Genomic DNA, 24,637 nt, shown 5'->3' with positions numbered 1-24,637 from the left:
CACTCAGAGTATGAGGCTAAGATGAACGTCTGTGTCGTTGGAAATTCCATCCAAGGTCTAAGTCCTCTTCGCCACCACTTTCAACATTTTCCAAACGGATACACAAGAAGGGAGAACACAAATGTCGGCACCATGCCTCTTGATGTAAGTCATAGAGGCTGCAGATATTTCCTCAACAGATGTCAGATAAAGGCCAGCCGATAGGCTTTTCTTCAGAGAACCAGACACTTGGGGCTCCAATAGACCCAGCACCAGATTAGCACAGTACCCCCTGCATCGCGGATACCAATGCCACAGACCTGTCATCCATACCCAGAGTTCCCAGCACCTGGGAAGGCTCCATCTGCATTTTCAACATAATGTTCAATTTATTTAATCAAGCCATGGTCTTTGGTGCTCCTGCTGGCACCACGGGCCCAACATCATATTCGCTGGTGGGAATGCAGATGCTATCCCAACCAGCACCCTTCACTCCATTGTACCTTTTTCACAAGTATTCTGGACAAATACGAACCGGACTCCAGCATCAGGTTCAACACCGGAGTAGTAACTGTCTCCTTCGCTTATTTTGAGTTTGACTCCTTTGGCACCTGAACTTAACATCTCCCCGGCGCTGAGATCAACTCTGTCTGATAGAGACTTCTCTCCCCAGGCATCAGTCTGGATCCAGAGATTTTTCTGGAGCAGTATTCCTGCGTGCTGTTAGGTGGCATCAATCGGCTCTGCATCTGTCCTCAGCACCAGACATGATGTTACGTGTCCTATATAGGTGCCATCCCAGTGCGCTGACATCACTTCATCTGATAGAGACTTCTAGTTGCAGATTCCTTACCTTAGACGCCTACGACGCCCGCGGATTCGACCGACGCCACCTTCCGACACACAAGGGTATTGCTCGAAGAAAAATCTCCGGATCCAGTCTGACGCCTGGGGGAAAATTCTAAGATAAGGAATCTGCAACTAGAATATGTCTCTACCAGATATTTCGTTACCGAAGGTAAGTAACTTGTACTTTTGTTTCCATGCCAGCCAGCACTGATCCGAAGAAGAGCTACAGACAAGCCCTTAGTCACTTTTTGACTGGTCTTTTTTTACTTTTGGATTTTGAGTCTACACTCCGGGTGCTTTGAAGATGTCTTAGCGTAAGATGGTGTTCAAGCCCTGCATGTCTGTCATCAGGTGATGTCTGTAACGGATCTGCATCTCTTGTGCTTGTGGTGTCTTGGGTGCAACTATGACCCGAAGTCGTGCTCTGAGTGCTGGGACATGAATCTGAATGCTTTGAGAGAGCGGTCCTTAAAACTTCTTGAGGCCCAGGTCTTGGTCGAGATGAAGGGAGAGGTGGCGTAGCCCCCTCCCTCTTCATTGTCCAACTTCAAGTCCTTGGAATGATCGGGTAAGTCAAGGCACAAAAAAAGTCGAATGTCGGCTAACATAACAAGGGAACAGTAATTTCGCCACTCTAGGCCTTCGTCCTTGGAGACTGTGTCCAGATCAGTTCTGCGCCTCCCTGAGCTTCCGAGAGCCAGAGTGACCCCTGCCCATCTCAGAGTTTTATGAGGCCATGCCCCCTATTTTTGGGCCTTTTGGCCCCTCTGGAGCTCCCTCAGGCCCCATAGGGTTGGAAGGGGCCCCCTTGGGTTCCGCACCAGTGGCTTCGGCCTTGGCTCCATGGGGCACCTATGGATCCATTCCCGGATCTGAACCAGCATCGGTCATGCTACCTTGACCTTCCTCGATGCCTGTTCTGATGTACATGCTCCCAATGTCATCTTTGCCCTTGGGTGGCGTCTACCGCATTCTCGTTGCCAACTCAGACGCAGGGCCAGATATGCTTTGCACAAAGCAGATTCCGACTTAGACAGGGGCCTTGCCCCCTATGTCGGATCCTGAGCCTTATTCCTAAGGGTTGGGATACGGTGAGGAATGGAGGGGTCACCGCACCCTCTAGAATACCAGCTTCAAGATCCTATGGACTGCCAGACGGACCTGGGTGTGTAGCCAGTGGTCTGGATACGTTCCCAGACACTGGCATGCCTCCTCCCCCTAATGGGCTACGGAGTATGGAGTGTCCTATTAAGTTGGAAGAGCGGCAGAGGTCTTCAGCCTCAAGCTGCCTTTAATGGCAGCCAGGTCTCACCTCCTGACAGAGGTGCTTCAGCCTTGGGCTTCATCCTCTAAACCTCTATTGCCCTTTAAATGAAACCCTTATCGATGTCCTGCTGAGTACCTGGTTCCAAACCTAGCACATGGGCTCCTGTGAACAGGACTATTGCCCGCTGCCATCGACCTGCTCCAACTGTCCCACATTTCCTGATGCAGCATCCCACCCCTGAGAACTTGGTTACCCAATCCTCTACATCCTAGGGCTTGTTCCCTTCCCCACCCCTGGATAGGGAACCAAAGAGGCTGGCATTGTCGTCTGTGAATACTGCATGCCCTTAGTACCTGTACTTCCACATGCTGTGTAGGGAGCTGGGTTCTGGTTGCAGTACCATTCCCCCCCCCCACCTCCCCTGTCCCCACCACCAAAACACACACTTTTTGCCTGTGTTTTTGATGCAACTTCAACTGAGGAGCACTGAGTTCCTGCTAACCAGGTCCCCAGCCAGTGTTCCTTCCCTAAAACAAGACACCTGGTCACTTGATCCCCAAGTGACCTGGCCCCTCGATCCCAAAGTGACCTGACTCCTCAGCCCCCTATAAGTACCTAGTAAATGGTACCCTTGGTACCCAAGGCATGGGTACTGAAGAGGGCCCCTTTAGAGCTGCAGCACAACTTGTGCCACTCTGAAAGACCCAGCACAAACCATATGCAGACTGCCATTGCAGGCTGCGTGACAAGATGCTCCCAAAATTGAAAACACCACATGGCACACACCCTCTCTGCCATTTCCCCTAACATTGCATGCAATATATGTAAGTCATCCCTCTAGCAGGCCTTACAAGGCTAAGGCGGGGTGCATTATATTACATGTGAGGGCTGTAAGGAAATGCCTCCTTGGCATGGTTACCCCCTGACTTTTTGCCTTTGCTGATGCCAAGTTATGATTTAAAAGTGTGCTGAGGCCTGCTAATCAGACCCCAGCACCAGTGTTCTTTCCCTAACCTGTACTTTTTTTTCCATAATTGGCACAACCTGGCATCCAGGTAAGTCCCTTGTAACTGGTACCAAGGGCACTGATGACAGGGAAGGTCTCTAAAGGCTGCAGTTCTTTTCTTTCCGCGCCATGCGCTGATCCGGAGAAGAGCTACCCTAGGCTATTTTTGGGCCGAATTCGACAGTTTTGTCGAAGTTTTTTGTGTGTGACTTGGCGCGTTGAGATGTCCCCGAAGACTGGGTTCAAGCCTTGTGAGGACTGCCATCGGATGATGTCGGTGACGGATCCTCATCGCGTTTGTCTGTGGTGCCTTGAGTGCGACCACGACACGAAGTCGTGCTCCGAGTGTCGGGCTATGCACCCGAAGGCTTTGAGGGAGCGGTCCCTAAAGCTAATGGAGGCCCGGCACTCGATTCCGCGCAGGTCCCGGTCTCGCTCGTGAGAAAGGTCTCAAGATCGGTTGCAGAGTCATCACCACTTGTCTTCTTCTAAATCCTCGGGTCAAGGTAAGAAGAAGTCATCGTCCCATCGCTCTCCGACTTCGCCCCGTCACTCGGCCAACGTGACAAGCGTCCATACACTAGGCCTCCGTCCTCAGAGCCTGCGTCTGGGTCGCCTCTGCTCCCACCTTTGAGACCTTCCCCGGCATCGGGTCGATTATCGACGTTCCCAGCGTCTGTGGTGTCCACTATTGTCGTTGACCCAATTCTTATCCCCGACGACTCTGCTTAGGTGGGGCCTATTCGCCCCAGATCGGATTCTGACCCTTTTTCCTATGGGGATGAATTGAAGGGGTCCCTGGCGAAGTTCACAATCCGTTGTGGGCTGGATACGACCGACTCACTGGGCAGATCGGTTGCAACAACAGTGGTCTTACGGCAACACGCTTGGTTACGCACCTCAGGTTTCTCGGGGGATGTCCAACAGTCACTCATGGACATGCCCTTTGATGGCATCTGTCTCTTCGGAGACAAAGCAGACTCGGCCTTGGAGAGATTCAAGGATTCCTGGGCTCCGGCTCCGGCTCGGTCCCTTGGTCTTTCCTCAGCCTCTTGCCCACCACAGTCTGCTTTTCACCCCTTTTGTGGACACGCCCTGTTGTGTCCTCCACACGGCCACTGCCATGCGCGCTGGACAGCCTATGCGTGGCCGAGGACGCAGAATCCCACGTGGACGTGGGACAGGGAACCAGAGGTCTGTCCAGTCCACCTCTGCCCCCGCTGCAGCCTCCAAACCCTGCTAGTCCCAGTTGGTGGCAGGATTCGCCATCACCTGCTCCACTGGAACGTATCGCCCTCTGTCAGCCAAGGCAGGAGGCCACACATGAAATCAAAATTCTACCTGCCAGCGAGTCCGCTCCACAGGTGAGTTCTTGTCTTAGTGCGAACTCCCCCTTGTCTTTTATACCTTGAAAAGCTAAGAGAGCATTTTAGAACACCCTCCCCTCTGTTATAAAATCAAGCACTGGCTGTACTTGGTCTGTGTCGAAAACACGCAAAAGAACTGGCCGGGCCCTAATGTGCATTCTATAGACAGCTGTACCTTTCTCTGATGAAAACATTCCCAGCCTGATACTCTCTTATGTCAGCATCCCCCATAATATGTTCCAACTTGATATGACCCTGTTCTGGTACGAAAAGCGAAAACATGTTCTGTGTGGAAAACAAGCTCTGTGTGGAAAAACTCTGCGCCGACACTGTGACGGCACCTGAATCCAAGCACAAAAATGGAGTCATTGGTCAAAATAAAGTTGGTGGTTAAATACACATAGCAATACACGCAGTTTGAGAGGATTCTCTCTGACATGGTCCAGATCTGGAAGGGAACTGTGCAAGATCTGCAGTGGTGCTAACCAACCATAATTGGCCCAGAGCTAGACCCCTTTTTCTTCCCCACCCAGATCTGACACCACCACCATGTGGTATTTCAACAAGCAGGGTGGGGTTGTGGACCCCCTGAATAAGCTCTGCTCCTCTAGATGTGGCTAAAACATCAGGGGCTTTCCCTGATGGTTCAACATCTGGCAGGCTCTCTCTGAATGTCAGAGCAGATGAACTCATCCGACTATGCTTAGTCGATCACAGATTACATCTCTGTCCGAAGGTAGCACAAGGTCTCTTTCAGCAGTGGGGAGAGCCTTGATTAGATCTGTTTGCCTCTGCAGAGAACCCGCAGTGTCAGCAGTATTGCGTGTTGGAGTTTCCAAGGCAGCCACTCAGGCCTCCTGTATGCCTTTCCATTCATACCACTTCTGCGCAGAGTTCTCAAGAAGATTAAGAACGACCAAACCAAAGTAATCCTTGTGGGACGGGACTGGTCCTGAAGAGACTAGTATCCCATTCTATTGAGCATGGCCATCGATCCTCCAATCAGCCTGCCCCTGTGGGAGGATCTTCTGTTGCAGCAACAGAGGAGTGTTCTCCACCTGAACCTGTCCAGTCGCGGCCTTCTTGTGTGAAGAATGAGCAGCAGCAGTTGACAGCTTTTGACTTTCCTCCCGACATCTGTAATGTTATCTTTGCAGCCAGGCGTCCCGCCACCACAACAGTATATGCCTGTTGTTGGAAGAAACGTGGCATGGTCCACAGACAACTCTCTTGACCCCCCTTATGCCCCTCATTCTGAGGTTCTCTTGTTTATACTTTCTCTGGCCCAGCAGGGCTCTGCAGTGGACACTCTCAAAGGTTATTTGCCTGCTATCTCTGCAATTTTGAGGTTGCCAGATCAACCTCGTTTAAGTCTCCAGTTGTAAAGAGGTTTCTTAAAGGCCTTCCTCACATGTTTCCTCCATCTGCTTTCATTACACCCCAATTAGATTTCAATTTGGTTCTGATATTCCTACTGTGCGCTCTTTTGAGCCTCTGCACAATTGTCCCCTCAGGCTTCTTACCTTGAAAACGGCCTTTCTTGTGGCTATTACATCTGCCCTAAAGGTGAGTGAGTTACAGGCATTGTCATCTAAGGCACCCTACCATTCAATCTATCCTGACAAAGTGGTGTTTTGCACTAGGACCTCCTTTTTTTGCCAGAAGTGGTCACGCCCTTTCATGCCAACCAATCCATCACCTTGCCTACTTTTTAGACACCCCTACATCCTTCTAGAGAAGAGGAGAGACTCCACCACCTGGACCCAAAACGAGCATTGGCATTCTGTCTTCATCATATAAAAGAGTTTTGGGTGGATGATTAACTCTTTGTCAGGTATGTGGCTGCAAAGAAAGGTCAGGCAGTGCAGAAGCGGACCAATGGGTCATACTCGGTTTTAAAATCTGCCATGCTCTAGCCAAGAAGCAACCACCTGAAGGTTTGCCTGCTCATACGACTACAGCAACAGCTGCGACCACTGCTTTAGCATGCAGTGTTCCAGTCCTCGATATCTGTCAGGCGGCAAAGTGGGCAGCCTTGCACACGTTCACCAAACACTACTGCCTGGACAGTGAGATCCATAGGGGTGGGTACTATGCCCATTTGGTCCTGCAGGAATTTCTAGTTTGATCTTGGTTCACAGACCCACCTCCGGAGATGGTTTTGCTTGTGTATCTATTGAAAAGGTAAGAAATCTGCAACTAGAAGTGTCTATCAGATGAACAAGTAACTTATCTTGGGCAAGGCCTTATCTGGTAGAGGCCATATCTACATGAAGTTTCCTTACCGACCCACCCATCCTCCCTCTCTGTGATCTGATTTCTAGAGACTGGGACTCCCTTTTCAGGGCCTTCATTTTGACACCCCAGTGGTCAGTGTTCTTCATGGCTCTGTGTTTCTGGCATGCAGTCATGAAAAGAAACTGACAGCAAGCCAGCGTGGCTCATGTATAGGACCAGACACGTTCTATCCTGCACAGACGATGCCGATGATGGACACGGAGCTGATCACCATCTAACAGTACACAGGGGTACTGCTCAAAACAAATCTCTGGATCCAGACTGACACCTGGGGAAATTCTGAAGATAAGGAATCTGCAACTAGATATTGTCTCTACCAGATAAGGTGTTACCAAAGGTAAGTAACGTGTTTGTTAGTGCTGTGTAGTAATTCTGTATAGTCTGGAATAGATAGTAGCAGAAAAAAACAATTGCTGCATTATGATATTTGATTTCAGTAAGGTGTTGAGATTTAGTGTCTATATATTCCGTTCACTTGATAACGTTGTAGAAATCCATTGGTTGTTTTGAAAGTAAACGTGTTCAGACATCAAAACTTTGTTCTTCATGGTTTAATTTTATTTATTGTTTGTAATCCTGAGATATGTGTGTTCCAGCAGCCACTTTTCCTTTTTCTTTTCCATTGTGAAACACATGAATGACTTAGCAGACGTTTTTCACCATGTGCTTTCTAGACAGTGGTCTTTAAGGGTGAGTATAAACCCTTATGCACAAACCGTGAAACATTCTTGCTGACGACATTGAGCCTACAACCTTCCTTCAACATCCCTTACAGTAATTTACTGGAATGACTATTCAAAGAAACCTTAACCCCTTGATCAAACTAACTGCCTAACAAGTATAGAGCAAAATCAGTGGAGGTTGGTTCATTCATGTGTGCTTACCACAAATATTGAGAGTGTGCAACAATTGCCAGTTAGTAGCACTTTGGAATATATAACTTTCTGGCTCCTTAAATGAGCAGTCTACGTTTTCATTTTCTCATTGGTTGCTGCCCGCCTGACAGCATTTCCTCTACTGATTTGCAGGTCTTCTCGTTTTCCTAATACAAGAAAAGTTTTGAATTATTCAGGAATGATGTTTTATTTATAGCTTTGTTCTGAGTGGATAGTAAAATATTTAACACTCAGAAAACTTAACCATATTTAGGCTGCAGTATATGTACCTGCATTAAAAATAACCTGTTTGATCCTGTTTAAACGTATGATTTATATGTTGTAAAAGTGTTGTGTGCACAGTCATACAAAATGCATATTGTACTGTTAGTGAGTTCAGTGAGATTCCAAAGATACAGAGGTAGAGATGCAAATACGTTTTTCTTATTTATTGGCACTGCAGAGCAAATTCACAAACTGCCCTAAATTAATTGTCACCAAGCACTGAACCTTAAATGGTTTACCAATAAGGTGTCTTTGGGATGTTTTAAAATGCCTGTTGCAGTGAGTCACTTACTTTGCGTTAGGATTAATGAGCCTTATGAAGTTTAGTGGGCTTTAAACCCCTATGTTATTTTTTCATCTCCCCATTTCAGAGCTTGATAACAACATTGACAAAACTGAATCTGAGCTCAAGGACCATCAGAAAAGCTTGGATCGTGTGAAGAATATGGAGAAAGATCACATGGATGCCATTAACCACGATACCAAAGAACTGGAGAAGATGACTAATCGGCAGGGCATGCTTCTAAAGAAGAAAGAAGAGTGCATGAAGAAAATCAGAGAATTGGGATCCCTTCCCCAGGAAGCATTTGAGAAATACCAGACGCTTACATTGAAACAGGTAAAAGCAGACCTAGTTCATGCAGATTACATACTTCAAGATCAAGCACTCTATTCTCTTAACTTTCTGAGATGAGCTACTCTCACAACAGAAGCAGCCAATTAATCAAAGGCTACCAACCCACCTCTGCTTCTCCTGCCCCGTAACAATTCAGATTCTTTGGTCTCTTCCCCTTTATCCACCCACCCTGCTCAGATGGGCCATAAAAGACCGTACCGCCCACCTAATTTGCTTCTCAGACTCCTTCTTGATAATTGTGTGTCCGGTCTCCTGAAGACAGCAGTTCGTTATTATTCGACCAGTTCTGCTCACTGATTTATTTTGGAAAATTTCTACCTACTTGGTTACACATCTTTGCTGGGAGGATCCAGTTAAAAGGCCTTGCTGAATTCCGTCACCCAAAGCAGTCATGACTGAGGAATCAAGTGAAGTAGATATACCGTGATAATGGCTGCTGATGTACATGTTGGGCCTGTGCATGGATTCGGAGCAAGGCAGATGCTGTCATGTTCTGCAGTATTTTGCCTGCTGTGAACAGCCCACAGCACAGTCTAGTGCAGAAGATGGGCATGTTGCCCTGATCCCACCATCTTGTGACTTATTATGCATGACAAATTTCTGAGCACCTGTTTGTTGCTAGTAGGATTGCTTAGAAAACCCAATGCAGCTTGTCAGTACATGGCGGAACTTAGAATTCAGAAGCTGGCAGACTCTTCAGGATTGTTATTTGGGGGCTAGTCTTAGACCTTTTCCGCGGTTCTTTAGAGCTGTAAGTGTTTGCTGGATGTTATCCCTGTTTGTACTGCAATTAACTGCTAGTGTCTAATGACCTTAGCACTCCACCTGGGTAGCTGTGTACTCTTGACGTGCCAAGGGAAGCCAGGCTGCAAAATCTGTAGTTACTTCTGGTTACGGTTGTGGGAGTGAAACCCAAGTAATATGCACTATCATCCACCTCCACAGGAAGTGACATCACTGTACTTCTCATCAATCTGCACGCAAGTGACAATACTTCCTGCCTTCTCCCATCTTCACTCAGCTCTTTTGGGCGTCCCATCACCTAGGCTTTCCCAGCAAAGGCTAACACAGAAGAGGAGCATCACCTTTTTAAGGCTAGGGAAGGCCATGGGCCAGAACCACTGAAAGGGAGAAGACTAGGCCTTCATATCCTTCAGACTTCTCCATTTACAACCTTGTGGTTGAACTCCTACCTCACTCTATCAACTACAAGTCTGCTGCCAAAACCTTTCTAAACAGCTTCAAACACTTTTTAAGGAAGAATGTGAACGTCCAAGCCCCTTATAAAACATACAAGCCAAGTCAAATCTCTAGGCACCATGCTACTATCTGGTCCTTGTTGACAACAAATAATCCATTTGAAAACAGGAAAGAAAATGGAAGAAAAACAGAACTCCCGATACTGGTGGTCTCTTCGTGCAGCATGCAGACACCTTATGGCTTTAAGCAAAGCAAATCACTATTTCAGCACCATCATAGAAGCATTTAACAAAAGCAGAACACGTTTCAAGACATTCAAGCAGTGAATCAATGCTTTACCCAACCCACATATTCCTCACTCACCAGAAAAGTGTAACGCTTTCAACATCTTTGTAAAAAACAGATATAGAAATCCAACAAAACCAAGCTTGCATCATCTCTCACACACCCACTCCTTCCATAGAAACCCACAGTTGTCACCCTTCAAAGCCCTTGCTCTCTCAAATCTCAATGAGTTGCTCAACTCCCTCAAAGCCACTTCTTATATAGATGTCATACCCTAGTCCTTCATCAAAGCTCTCTGAGGATGCTCTCTTACCCCTAATCACCATTGTCAGTGCCTTCCTCACTCAACATTGGCCTCACCCAGCTGGTCACAAACCTCACACACAGGGCAGGACACTCACTTGATCCTATCTTGACATCCAGCAACGGGTCCAATACAGCCATACCACAGAACTCACCTGGACCGAACACTCCATTGTCCACTTCACCATTGCAGAATGTCCACGCACCCCCACCCTCATCACCTCCTCCTGATGCTGGAACAAAGTGACACACACTCAATTGATGGACGCCCTCAACACCATCTAGCCTCCCATGCAACCAACCTGGAACAAGTGGTCTAGACCTTCACCACCTGGATTGCTGACGCCTGCTGACCTAGTTCCCCCACCAGCCAAGACCCACAGATCACCAGACAAGCCAGCTGGTACACAACAGAACTCAAGACAGTGACATGCAGCTGCAAACAACTGGACATGAGATGGCACACCAGCAGAGATGCTACAGACTGAACCACCTTCAGGTCAGCCCCCATTGAATATCACCAAAGTCTCAAAAGTGCAAAAAAGGTTCCACTAGCAGACCGCATCAAGGCAAGCGCCGTTCACACCAAGGAACCCTTCAGGATCATCAGAGTTCTCCTGCCCAGCGGCCACCGAGAACACAATCCCTCATTCACAGGAACTCTGATGCTCTAGCAAACAATTTCCACAACAAGATAGCCACTGTCTACAGTAACTTCGAGCCGCAACCCACCGATCACCAAAGAATCCTTCCACCCGACTAGCTACTCACCGCATGAGAACAGCTTCCCTCACAGAACACCACAGCTATCATGATTTCCATCCACTCTGGAGCACCCATGGGCCCCTTTCCCCACTGCCTCTTCAACCTAGGAAGTAAGGCTATTAGCCGCCAACTAACCACCATCTTTGACGCTTCCAACGTCACAGCCACCTTTCCCAAAGTATGGAAATAGGCAGAATTAAGGCCTCTCCCCAAGAAATCCTGAGCGGACTCCAGAACTACCACCTCAACTCGATGCTCCTTGTCCCCACCAAGATCCTGGAGAAGGCCATCAACCAGCAGCTCACAGAACACCTGGAAAGAAGAAACCTGCTTGACACCTCCCAGTCCTAATTCTGCGCCAGTCACAGCACTGACACTGCCCTGATCGCAGCCACAAATGACATCCTGACCTACTTGACAGGGGGGAATTGGCGGCCCTGATACTCCTCGACATCTCTACACTCTTCAACACTGTGTCCCAACAAACACTCAAGAGACTGCACCAGCTTGGGATCCAGGGATACATACTGCGATGGATTGCATCGTTCCTCATGGGACAAACGCGGAGAATCTGTCAACTTCACTTCACCTCGGAACCCAAGAGCACCATCTACAGTGTCCCTCAAGGTCCATTCCTCAGCCGCACACTCTTCAACATGTATTTGACACCTCTTGCAGACATCATCAGAACAGACATTCTCAACATATCCTATGCCGACGATATCTAGCTCATCCTCCCTGCTCTCAACAGACCCCACCACCGGTAAGACCAACTTCCACCACTGCATAAAGAATGTCGCCAACTGGATGAAGACCAGCTGTCTGAAACTTAGCACTGACAAAACTGAATTGCGGATCTTTGGCAACGACGCCTCCACATGGAACAACACCTCATGACCCACCAAACTCTGACCCAATCCCACATCATCAAACCATGCCCGCAACCTCTGCATCATCCTGGACAGCAAACTCACCATCAGATGACAGATCAGCGCAGTCTCCTTTGCCTGCTTCCACGCTCTCTGCATGCTTAGATGAATCTTCGAATGGATCCCCATCGACACGAGAAAAATTGTCACTCAAGTCCTAATCACCAGCCGGATAGACTACGGCAATGCACTTTTCATAGGGACCACCACCGAACTCATGAAAACACTCCAGACAATGCACAACTGGGCAGCCAAGACTCATCCTCAACCAGCCCAAATGAACCCACATCACCCCTCACCTTAGAAATCTCCACTGGCACCCCGTCCTTAAAAGATACCAATTCAGGATACTGACACACATCTTAGAGGCCCTCCACGACAAAGGACCAGCATACATGGACCAGCGACGGAACTTCCACCAACCATCCAGAGACCTGGGTTTAGCCTCCCTCGTCCCTGCACAGACGCCACGCATCCACTGTAGCCACAGTGGAGGCCTCTCCTTCTACTTTGCCGCAAGTCCTGGATCGGTCTTCCCCTCCAACTCCGAACATCACCATCACTAGCGGACTTCAGGAAGAAACTCGAGACCTGGCTTTTTGACTGAGCTCAGCAACCTAGCCCCTGGATACCCTCACGGTTGATAAGCTGTGCTTTACAAATATTGATTGATTGATTGATTGCTTGATTGACGCATTTCATTTTCCAAAAGAAGGAACCCTAACTTAATCCTGATGACCTAGTCAACTTCATATACCATTTATCAGCAAATTTGTTGAAAAATCAGTGTATGTTTATCTCCAAAATCGCAGATACTGACCATCTCCTGCACGACAACCAGCCTGGCTTCAGATCACGCTGCAACATAGAAAATGACACCTTACACATCATAATCAATACCCTCCTGACTACAGGTGAAGATGACACCTATTTCTTAATATTGCTGGACCTCTCTGTGACCTTCAGCTGCTGATTTGCCCACCATCTTATATTCGCTGGAGTCTCAAATGGGATCAACCTGCCAAAAAATTAACTGGTTCTCCTACTACCTTTCCCACCAACAGCAGTTTGTTCACATGAGCACTTCCATGTCCCAAAAGATCCCTATCATATGTGGAGTCCACCCCAAGATTCCTTACTGTCTCCTGTCATCTTCAACCTCTACTTGGAGCCACTGGTTGCTGTATTCACAGATAACAGCATCAAGATTCACCAGTATGCCTTTGATACATAACTCTACATGAAGGTCTCCTGTTTCAGACATCAAAAGTCTCAAATACTGCATGCACATCATCCTCACATGGATGTTCAAAGCCTTCCTGAAGCTCAACCCAACCAAGACAGAATTCCTGTTATTTGCCAAGAACAACAAGCAAGGAACAGTACAAACCTAGCTCAGTGGCTTGAACCTTAATGGCTTCGAACCAAAAGCTTAATCAAATGCGCAGTCACATTCACCCCGGACACCAACTTCATCCTCAAGAAACACATTGCCAAAGAACAGAGGGTCTGGTATCAACTGTCCCTTCCAAAGAAAGTGTAACCTTTCTTCCAGAAAGCGACTTCAGAACTGCTGTTCAAGCTCTTGTACTCACATCTTGATGGTGATAGCTCCCTGTTCCATGACTCCACAAACTCCACACTGGCACTCCTTAAGGTGCAGCACACCCCTTTCTAGAGCCTGAGGAAATATGATCACATCCTCCTCATCCTGAGAGAATTCTATTGGCTCCTTTTGCCTGCCCCCACCATCTTCCAAACCTTCTGCATCATTTACAAAGCCATCACGACCAGCACCCCTGGTTATCTTGCAGCAAAACTCCACCTCAATGGTTCTGGGCACACCCACAGTCAGAATACCATCAGATTGGAGGCTAACAAGTGGGAAAATATAATGAAATCTATGCAACAGGCCTTTTCCATCTGTGCACCCAGGATCTGGAACAGTATTCCCATATCCATCAGTAACACCCCAATGCTGGTCCAGTGTAGGAAATAGTTGAATACTGACCTCTTTGGTGCGGGCGTCGGCCACTGGCCGACGCCCACACACCCTCCCTGGTGCGGGTCACGACCAGTGGCCGACACCAGGAAGGGTATTTATAAATCCTCTGGTGCGTCGCATCCGAGGATTTATTATTTTTTTTAAAACTTCCCCCGGGAGACACGGAAGCTTCCGTGTCTCCCCCCACCCGCCCCTTTGTGACGTCAGCGCGCCGCGCTGACGTTTCAAAGGTGTTTTCCCCATCAAAGCAGGAAGCAGCCTTGCGGCCGCTTCCTGCTTTGATGGGGAAAACGGCCTTTTCCACGTTCGGGAAGGCCTCGTAAGAAAGGGGAGACTCTCCCCTTTCTTACGAGGCCTTCCTGAAAGTGTTTCCTGGCCCCCGATCGCAGCACAGCTGCGATCGGGGGCCAGGAAACACTTTTAGAAAGGCCTCGTAAGAAAGGGGAGAGTCTCCCCTTTCTTACGAGGCCTTCTGAAACTGTTTCCTGGCCCCCGATCGCAGCACAGCTACGATCGGGGGCCAGGAAACACCACTAGACACCAGGGATTTCACTTTGGGGGGGCGGCCCCCCATAAGGCATAATTAAATTAAAAAAAAAGAGGTAGGTGCCCCCCCACCTCCCCCCCCCAGGGGATTATTATTATTTTTTTCAACAAAAAAAAATCAAAAATAAATAAAATGAAATGACAGGGGGTCGCCCGTGGGCAGGGTGACCCCCTGTGGGGGCAATATTTTTTTTTTAGATGTTGTAGGGTTTCCCTGGGGGCCATTTTGCCCCCCAAGGAAACCATACAACAACAAAAAAAAAATAGATATATATAGATCTATATATATCTATGTAGATAGATATATCTAGGTACATGGATATATCTATAGATATATCTATGTAGATAGATATATATATATATATATATAGAGGTAGATCTATATCAAAGAGATTTATAAAGCGCGCTACACACCTGTGAGGGTCTCAAGGCGCTGGGGGGGAGGTTACGGGGGGAGGGAAAGGGGCTGGGAGGTTCACTGTTCGAAAAGCCAGGTTTTGAGGCTCTGAAAAGAAGTAGGTTTTGGGTCTTGCGAAGGTGGGTTGTGAGGGCGTTCCAGGTTTTGGGTGCAAGGTAGGAGAAGGATCTGCCCCTGGTGGTGGTGTGTTTGATGCGGGGGACAGAGGCAAGAGAGAGGTCAGCTGAGCGGACGTTTCGTGTGGGGGTGTGGAAGGTGACTCTCGTTGAGATAGGCAGGGCCTGTGTTGTGGAGTGATTTGTGTGCGAGGATGAGGATCTTAAAGGTGATCCTTTTGTCAATGGGGAGCCAGTGGAGGGATTTGAGGTTTGAGGTGTGGAGAGATGTGTTCGTGTCGGCGGAGATCGAGGATGAGTCGTGCTGCTGAGTTCTGGATGCGTGTAGTTTGCGCTTGAGTTTGAGTGGTGCCAGCGTAGAGGGCGTTTCCGTAATCAAGCCTGCTGCTGATGAGTGCGTGAGTGACAGTTTTTCTGGTCTCTGTGGGGATCCATTTGAATGTTTTTCAGTATACGGAGTGTGTTGAAGCATGAGGAGGTAGGAGCGTTGATTTGTTGGGTCATCGAGAGGGAGGAGTCTAGGATGATGCTGAGGTTGCGTGCTTGGTTGGCGGGGGTGGGTGCAGGGCCTAGCGTGGTGGGCCACCATGAGGGGTCCCAGGTGTTTTTGTGTGGGCCAAAGAGGATTATTTCGGTTTTGCTTGAGTTGAGTTTCAGGTAGTTGGTTGTCCTATATATATCACTTTTGTCAATATGTGTGTGGTTTCCCTGGGGGGAAAAGGGTCCGACTTGTCTAGTGGCAGTTTTAGTGCCATAAAGAAGCGCTGAAGGTTTATATGCCTACTGCAAAGAGCAAATCTGTATTTTATGTAAATAGCTGAGTACATTAGTAAAGTCTATGGAGAGATGAAGGGCACTTTTGCTGGGTGGTAATGAGGGAATCCGAGGAGGAGGGAGGGGGAGCACCAATAATGATTGTTGGACTGGGCGCAGGAGGTGCTAAAGACTGTGACGAATGGTATGTGACAAGGTGTTTTTTGAGTGTCTTGAAAGAACGTGCTGATTGAGGGAAGAAGCGCAGGTAAGGTGGCCTCTACTGTTGCACGCATCTCACACACACCATCGATTTTGTGACTGTCTACGTAGGCTAGTGTTTTAGAGCGACAGTTTAGCCAATAGCAGAGATGGCATCTTGATGGATGACTGCTGCCTGCACTCGGGTTATAGAGGACCGCTCTGACATAGGATCAGAGACTGAGACATCAGATACTGAGACAGCATCTGAGGGATAGGACAATGGCGCAGAGACTGGGAGTGATTTTTCAGTCAGAGGAGTCCCATTCGATAACTCCTCTTCCAGTACATTATGAGGGAGGTGATGAGGACAGTCCTGCTGTCCCTTCGCAAGCTGTTCGTGCAACTGGGTAATAGTGGGTTAGGCCAACCCAGAGAGCAGGTGAATGCGGCGGCAAGCAGAGAGAGAGTGCTCTCTTGGGAGCTCCCCAATTTAGTTCAGCCCCAAATTCCACCACCCAAATCATATTGTGGAGACATCAAAATTGTCTATGGCAAAACAAACTGGTTTTGTAAGGCAGGCACCTGTGTTTTTGGTCCTGGATTCGGCGGCCATATAGAGAAACACACTAAACCCAAACATTTCTGGAAACTAGACATTCGGGGGAGTCCACAGAGGTGTGACTTGTGTGGATTCCCCAAAGTTTTCTTACCCAGAATACCCTGCAAAGCTGAAATGTTGAAAAAAAACTCAATTTTTCTCGCATTTCTGTCACACAAACTACAGGAATATGCTGGGATCCATAACATTCCTACCACCCAGTGACTCCTCACCTGTCCTGATAAAAACACTACCCCACTTGAGTGCCTACACCTAGTGCCTGTGTCAGGAATGGATCACCCCAGGGTCAACAGCTGCCTCACGTAAGGACCAACATTGACCGTTGTGTGATCTATTCCTGTCGCAGGCACCAGGCCTACCCACACAAGTGAGGTATCATATTTATTGGGAGACTTGGGGGAACGCTGGGTGGAAGGAAACTTGTGGCTCCTCTCAGATTCCAGAACTTTCTGTCACCGAAATATGAGGAAAACGTGTTATTTTAGCCACATTTTGAGGTTTGCAAAGGATTCTGGGTAACAGAACCTGGTCTGAGCCCCGCAAGCCACCCCTCCTTGGATTCCCCTAGGTCTCTAGTTTTCAGAAATGCACAGGTTTGGTAGGTTTCCCTAGGTGCCGGCTGAGCTAGAGGCCAAAATCTACAGGTAGGCACTTCGCAAAAAACACCTCTGTTTTCTTCCAAAAATTTGGATGTGTCCACGTTGCGTTTTGGGGCGTTTCCTGTCGCGGGGGCTAGGCCTACCCACACAAGTGAGGTATCATTTTTATCGGGAGACTTGGGGGAACGCCGGGTGGAAGGAAATTTGTGGCTCCTCTCAGATTCCAGAACTTTCTGTCACCGAAATGTGAGGAACATGTGTTTTATTTGCCAAATTTTGAGGTTTGCAAAGGATTCTGGGTAACAGAACCTGGTCCGAGCCCCGCAAGTCACCCCTCCTTGGATTCCTCTAGGTCTCTAGTTTTCAGAAATGCACAGGTTTGGTAGGTTTCCCTATGTGCCGGCTGAGCTAGAGGCCAAAATCTACAGGTAGGCACTTTGGAAAAAACAGCTGTGTTTTCTATAAAAAAAATAGGATGTGTCCATGTTGTGTTTTGGGGCATTTCCTGTTGCGGGCACTAGGCCTACCCACACAAGTGAGGTATCATTTTTATCGGGAGACTTGGGGGAACATAGAATAGCAAAACAAGTGTTATTGCCCCTTATCTTTCTCTAAATTTTTTCCTTACAAATATAAGAGAGTGTGTAAAAAAGACGTCTATTTGAGAAATGCCCTGCAATTCACATGCTAGTATGGGCACCTCGGAATTCAGCGATGTGCAAATAACCACTGCTCCTCAAAACCTTATCTTGATCCCATTTTGGAAATGCAAAGGTTTTCTTGATACCTCTTTTTCACTCTTCATATTTCAGCAAATGAATTGCTGTATACCCAGTATAGAATGAAAACCAACTGCAGGGTGCAGCTCATTTATTGGCTCTGGGTACCTAGGGTTCTTGATGAACCTACAAGCCCTTTATATCCCCACAACCAGAAGAGTCCAGCAGACAAAACGGTATATTGCTTTCAGAAATCTGACATCGCAGCAAAAAGTTACATAGTAAAACATAAAGAAAAATGGCTGTTGTTTTCGGCTCAATTTCAATATTTTTTATTTCAGCTGTTATTTTCTGTAGGAAAACCTTGTAGGATCTACACAAATGACCCCTTGCTGGATTCAGAATTTTGTCTAGTTTTCAGAAATGTTTAGCATTCCGGGATCCAGCATTGGTTTCACACCCATTCCTGTCACTAACTGGAAGGAGGCTGAAAGCACCAAATATAGTAAAAATGGGGTATGTCCCAGTAAAATGCCAAATTTGTGTTGAAAAATGTGGTTTTCTGATTCAAGTCTGCCCGTTCCTGAAAGGTGGGAAGATTGTGATTTCAGCACAAGAAACCCTTTGTTGATGGCATTTTCAGGGAAAAAACCACAAGCCTTCTTCGGCAGCCCTTTTTTCCCATTTTTTTGGAAAAAACAAACTTTTCACTGTATTTTGGCTATTTTCTTGGTCTCCTCCAGGGGAAACCACCAACTCTGGGTACCATTAGAATCCCTAGGATGTTGGAAAAAAAGGACGCAACTTTGGTGTGGTTAGCTTATGTGGACAAAAAGTTATGAAGCCCTAAGCGCGAACTACCCAAATAGCCAAAAAAGGGCTCAGCACTGGGGGGGAAAAGGCCCAGCAGCTAAGGGGTTAAAGAACACTACATCATAATACATTAACCATCCACAACCCCCCAGCTGCCTCATCGCTAGTGGACATTATGCTGGTCTCTGACCATCTACAGTACTCCGCTGCCTTTTGGCTAGGGTACTATAGGAATACCACATACACACAGATTCAAGTCATGGGCACATCATATAGGAAAGTAAGACAGATACTATTTAGATATGAAGCAAAAGTATTCTACTTTTTCGCTAAAATCACAGGCCTCCTGTTCTTTTATATGGACTCTGTTTGCAGATAACAATCTGGAAGCAAATGTGACCGACAGAATTCTACATTTGTTTCACGCTTACAATAGATTTTCCCTTTGGATTTGAGCCCAAGTTCCTGTCACAGGCAAAAATAGTAAAAAAAATAATTTTCTCTAAAACATCTCGCCCAAAAAGAACAGGAGACCCTGCCAATTCAAATAACTTTCTGATAAACATTTCTAACCACATATTCCTCACCTTGTGACTAATCCCGAGCATCAGACTGGATCCGAAAGCTTTTAACAGGAGTACTCCTGCGTGTTGGTAGGTGGTATTGTGTGTGTCCGTGCCAACATGGTTTCAATATGAAGCTGACAAGCAGAGCTGCATGTAAGCCCCACCCTTGTTCCTTTCTTTTACTGCCTTCAGACACAGATACGGAGCTTTTCTGTGTTCCTTCTGACTATTACTTTTCTCCAGCTGTCCTGTTTACAAGGGAGATGTCACCCTCTAAGATGGCAGGGTTTAAACCATGTAGGAACTGTTGCAAGCAGATGTCTGTAACAGACCCTCATTAAGTCTGCTTATGGTGCCTGGGGGTCAGCCCACGACTCAAGCGCCTGTGACGACTGACCAGATGAATCCGAGGGCCATACAGGACCGTGAAGTCAAACTTTGTCAGCAAAGACACAAAGACTCCATTCACAATGTGCCACAAGCCTTTTCAGCTCACTTGCCTATCCTTTGGCCTTACCAGCACCCTACGGGTGTTCACAAAAGGGATGGCAATGGTTGCACATCTTAGAGATCAGGAGTCCCAGGCTGCCCTACTTCAATGACTGGATGCTGAATGCAGGCTCATCCCAGGTAGTCCATCCAAACATGTTGGCGTTTGCTATAAGCTTGCTGAAATCATGCCTGGTTCTTTCATAGATTCTGCAGTTCATCAGAGTCATTCTGGACATGATGCATTTTCATGCAAATCCCCTTGAGAAGACAGTCAAGGATATTTGGGTTATGATCCTGATGTTTCAACCTGTGACCTGACTCTCAATGAGGATGACTAAGGCACCTGGGACTAATGGCCTCCGGCATCCTGCAGATTAGAACACCAGATGGCATCTGCAGTCTCTGCAGAGGGATCTGAAGTCCTAGTGGGGGATCTTTCCTATTCGGTCCTAGATTACAGTGGTGCCTGCAGGGCAGTGATGGGAACAGCAGCAGACCCGTCTCCTTACCCCACCCAGAGCATACAGTTGTGACCAATGCATCATATCTGGGTTGAGGGTGTCATCTAGGAGAGCCGTCTGGATCTCCAGTGGACGCCTGGCTCCATATCACACTTCTGGCTCTGGGTTCATCTGCTTGGCGATGAAAGCCTTTCTGCCCTCCATTAAAGTGAAGCTGGCGATGGTGCTCATGGCAAAACATAACTGCCATGTAGTACTGCAACAAACAGGGCAGGGTGGGGTGGTGGACCCTATTCCAGAAGGCTTTGTCTCTCTGGACATGGCTAGACTACCAAATGATTTTTCTGGTGACCCACCATCCGGCTGGTTCCTTGAATGCCAGAGCGGATTAATTAAACCATTGATGTCTTACGGATCATGAATGGTTGTTACATCCAGAGGTGGCACAGGGTCTTTTCCACAAATGGGGAGAACCCTGGCTTAATTGCTTCACCACCTCTGAGCAGGTACAATCTCAGCACTTTTGCACGTTTCCAGGTGCTCTAAAAGAAGTTCTGCGTAGAATGGAACTCGGGACTCCTTGCCACCACCCCCTTTCCTGCCCCAAATTCTGAAGATCAGGACTGACCAGGCACAAGTCATCATAGTGGCTCCTTGTTGTGCACAGAAAGTGTGGTGTTCTGAACTCCTGCACATGAGCATCTGCCCTCAAATCAGGCTGCCATTCAGTTGCAACTCCTGTTGCAGCAGTAGGACAGAGTCTGCGCTTGAAGATTGAGTGGTGACAATTAAGTGTTGTCGAGCTTCTCTCGTAGTGGTTGATTTCATCTTGGCACCCAGATGTCCCTCAACTAAATCTGTATATGATTGCTGTTGAGATAAGTTTGTGTCCTGGTGCACTCCTAAATAGAATGTCTGCTCTCTTGCCATTTTTATGGTTGCTGGACTGGCTATTATTATTTCAAATCTCCTGTTATATTGTTCCTTGAAGGGTTATGACATCTGTTTCTTCCTCTTTTTGTTATGCTCTATTGGGGCTTGAATGTGTTCCCATTTCTTGTGTATGCCTTTTGAGCCCTCCACCGTGGTTATCTCAGACTTACCCTCAAGACAGTGTTTCTTGTCGCTACAACATCAGCGCAACAGGTCAGCAAGCTACAGGCTCTTTCTGTTAACCTCCCTTATACCATGTTCGACCCAGATAAGATTGATCTCTGGACTTGAGCTTCCTTCGTTCTGAATGTGGTGACTCCAATTCATGTTGGTCATGCTATAACCTGTCAGGTGTACTTTTCTCAATCTCACCATTCTAAGGAGGAGGAAAGATTTTAACAGTGGGACCCGGAAATAACCCTCAGCTTCTGTAATGATTGTACCTGAGATTATCGGTGGATGATCAAATCTTTATCGGGTTCTCAGAAGCGAAGAAAGGAAAAGTTGTGTAGAATAGGACCCCCTCAAGGTAGATTGTGTTCTGCATTAAAATCTGCAAATGTTTGGGCAAAAACAGCCTCCTAAGGGCTTGCAGGCTCATTCCACCAGAGCCAAGGCTTTTGCCAGTCTGTTGATACTTGGCGTTCCTGTTCTAGACTTTTGTCAAGCTGCTGCATGCGCGTCACTCCCATCTGTTCACGATTCAGTATTGTCTAGACGTCCAGGGCTGGTGAGAAGGGCGTTTTGCCCACTCTGTTCTTCAGAACTTTCTGGTTTGAGTCAGTTCACAGACTCGCAACCTAGGGGGTGCTATATTGGTATCTATTCAAAAGGTAAGGAATCTGTGGTCAGAAATCTCTATCTGAAGAATAAGTTGCTTATCTTCAGGAACTCTCTTTTTGTGGTAGAGAGTAAGCCTAACCGCAGGTTCCTCACCGACTGTCCCACTTCCCCATTCCGTGAACTGGTTTCTTCACTTAATAAGATCCAAAACTAGGAATCTGCACACTGGTCACGACCAATCTGGCTCCATTTATGCAGATGCGGATGTGTCAAAGATGCAGCTGATTTCAGCATCCATGGCTGCCCCCTTATGTAGGTCCCCGCACATCACAATCTGCAGTTAGGTAGGCTTGCTACCAAAAAGATCATTACCGAAGGAAAGTATTCAGTCTGCTCATCAAACTTTACCTAGTCTTTTTGGCACTCATTCAGACAATGACAAAAACTGTAGGAAGCTGGCCTGGTGTGTGGTGAACACTTATGGTGTTATCACCTTCTACCAGGTCCAGGTGTCCCCTATTAGTGAGGTGTACTCCGTGTCTAGGAAGCCAGGGCTCTCTAGCGGTAGCTGTGGATTTGCAGCCAATACCTATCTAGGAGACATGCAAAACTTATGCAGTACCTCTATAGTCTCACAGCACTTACACACATGAAAGTACCACACAGTGTTAAAAAAATAAAGATACTTTATTATGCTAACACAAATACCAAAATACTGTATTAACAATACCTCAACTGGAGGTAAGTAAACACACTATTATGTACACACTAAGAGTCAGTGATTAGCATAAAAGGCAATAGAAAACAGTGAAAACAATAGTAAGTACTGAAGGTCGGTTGGGACCAAACCATATACTAAGTAAGTGGAATGCGAAAGTCTGGCCCCCACCCAAGGAAGTGGAATTGGTAGAGGGGAGCTAGAGGAACTAGGAACCCCAAGAGGTAAGTTCCAGAGTGCACCAGTGAGCAGGAGAAAAGAGGTAAGTACCTGGTTCTCTTCAAACCAACCAAAAGGACTTCTGAAGAGGATTTTGCAAGACCCAGACAAGGCTACAAAGAACCAAAGGTGGATCCTGGTAGCGGAAGACCTGTAAAGGAAGGAGACCAAGTCCAGTTCGCATTGGAGTGTCCAATTGTGGCAAGAGCCACTACCCACCTATCTGTGGCTGCAGGATCAGGTCGTCAGTGGACGAAGACGGTCAGCAGTGCAGCACTGGAGCAGCAGAAGAGTTCCTGAAGTGATGCAGTTGATGTCCCACATTGGAAGGAGAGTTGCAGTCAATCAGTGGTGTGGAAAAACCACCAACAAGCCTTGGCAAATGCAAGAGTCGTGGATAAAGGGCTGCTGGGGACCAGCAAGGTCCAGGTGGACTCAACCTACAGAGGGGAGTCTCAGGTGACCCTCAGCAGTGCGGAGAGTCATAGGAAGAGGCTGTTCTCAGCAGAAATCATCAACAGACACACGAGTGGGAAATTCACCCTCAAGTACTTCAGAAATACTTTCAACAATGTGGAACACCAAACATAGACCTGTTTGCCACAAGCAAACGCAAAATGCTAAAACTTCGCATCCAGACACCCACATCCCCTATTCAAGGGCAATTCTCTATGGATGAATTGGTCAGGGATATCTTTGCTTACGCTTTCCCCCCTCTCCCACTCATTCCATTTGTATTCAACAAATTGCGTCAAACCGCACTCAATATGATACTCATAGCACCAACGTGGGCCCGTCAACTGTGGTACACAACATTGTTAGACCTGTCAGTAGTACCAAACTCCCAAACAGACCAGACCTGTTGACACAAAACAAAGGACAAACCAGGCACCCAAATCCCAAGACACTCAGGGGGTCATTCTAAGTCTGGCGGGCGGCGGAGGCCGCCCGCCAGACTTCCCCCTCCGAAATACCGCTCCGCGGTCGAAAGACCGCGGAGGGTATTCTAAGTTTTTCCCTGGGCTAGCGGGCGGTCGCCAAAAGACCGCCCGCCAGCCCAGGGAAAAACTCCCTTCCCACGAGGATGCCGGCTCGTAATCGAGCCGGCGGAGTGGGAAGGTGCGACGGGTGCTGTTGCACCCGTCGCGTATTTCACTGTCTGCCAAGCAGACAGTGAAATACTTGTAGGGGCCCTCTTACAGGGGCCCCTGCAGTGCCCATGCCAGTGGCATGGGCACTGCAGGGGCCCCCAGGGGCCCCGCGACCCCCCCCTACCGCCATCCGGTTCCCGGCGGGCGGACCGACGGGAACTGGATGGCGGTAGGGGGGGTCGGAATCCCCTCGGCGGCGCAGCTAGCTGCGCCGCCTTGGAGGATTCCAAAGGGCGGCGGTACACTGGCGGGAGACCGCCAGTGTTGCCGGTCCGACCGCGGCTTTACCGCTGCGGTCGAAATGCCCTTGGGAGCACCGCCGGCCTGTCGGCGGTGCTCCCGCGGTCCTCCAACCCGGCGGTCATTGACCGCCAGGGTTGGAATGACCACCTCAATCTGGCTATTTGGCTCCTGAGGTCATAGAGTTTGGATATTTACAACTGCCATCAGAATGTATGGAAGTTATTAAACAAGCAA

General features: G+C 47.9%; 1 protein-coding gene across 1 annotated transcript in view; it reads left to right on the top strand.

Annotated features, from left to right (window-relative positions):
* Positions 1-24,637, top strand: part of SMC3 (structural maintenance of chromosomes 3) — an 849,197-nt gene that overhangs the window by 657,514 nt on the left and 167,046 nt on the right. The window contains exon 24 of the mRNA XM_069239408.1: positions 8,298-8,545. Coding sequence (XP_069095509.1) covers positions 8,298-8,545 — 248 coding nt within the window. The remainder of the gene's footprint in view (positions 1-8,297; positions 8,546-24,637) is intronic.

This window comes from Pleurodeles waltl, chromosome 6 (assembly GCF_031143425.1).
Source record: "Pleurodeles waltl isolate 20211129_DDA chromosome 6, aPleWal1.hap1.20221129, whole genome shotgun sequence".
Lineage (NCBI taxonomy): Eukaryota > Metazoa > Chordata > Amphibia > Caudata > Salamandridae > Pleurodeles > Pleurodeles waltl.
Note: the sequence above shows the minus strand (reverse complement) of the source record. Positions and strands in the feature narration are given on the sequence as shown.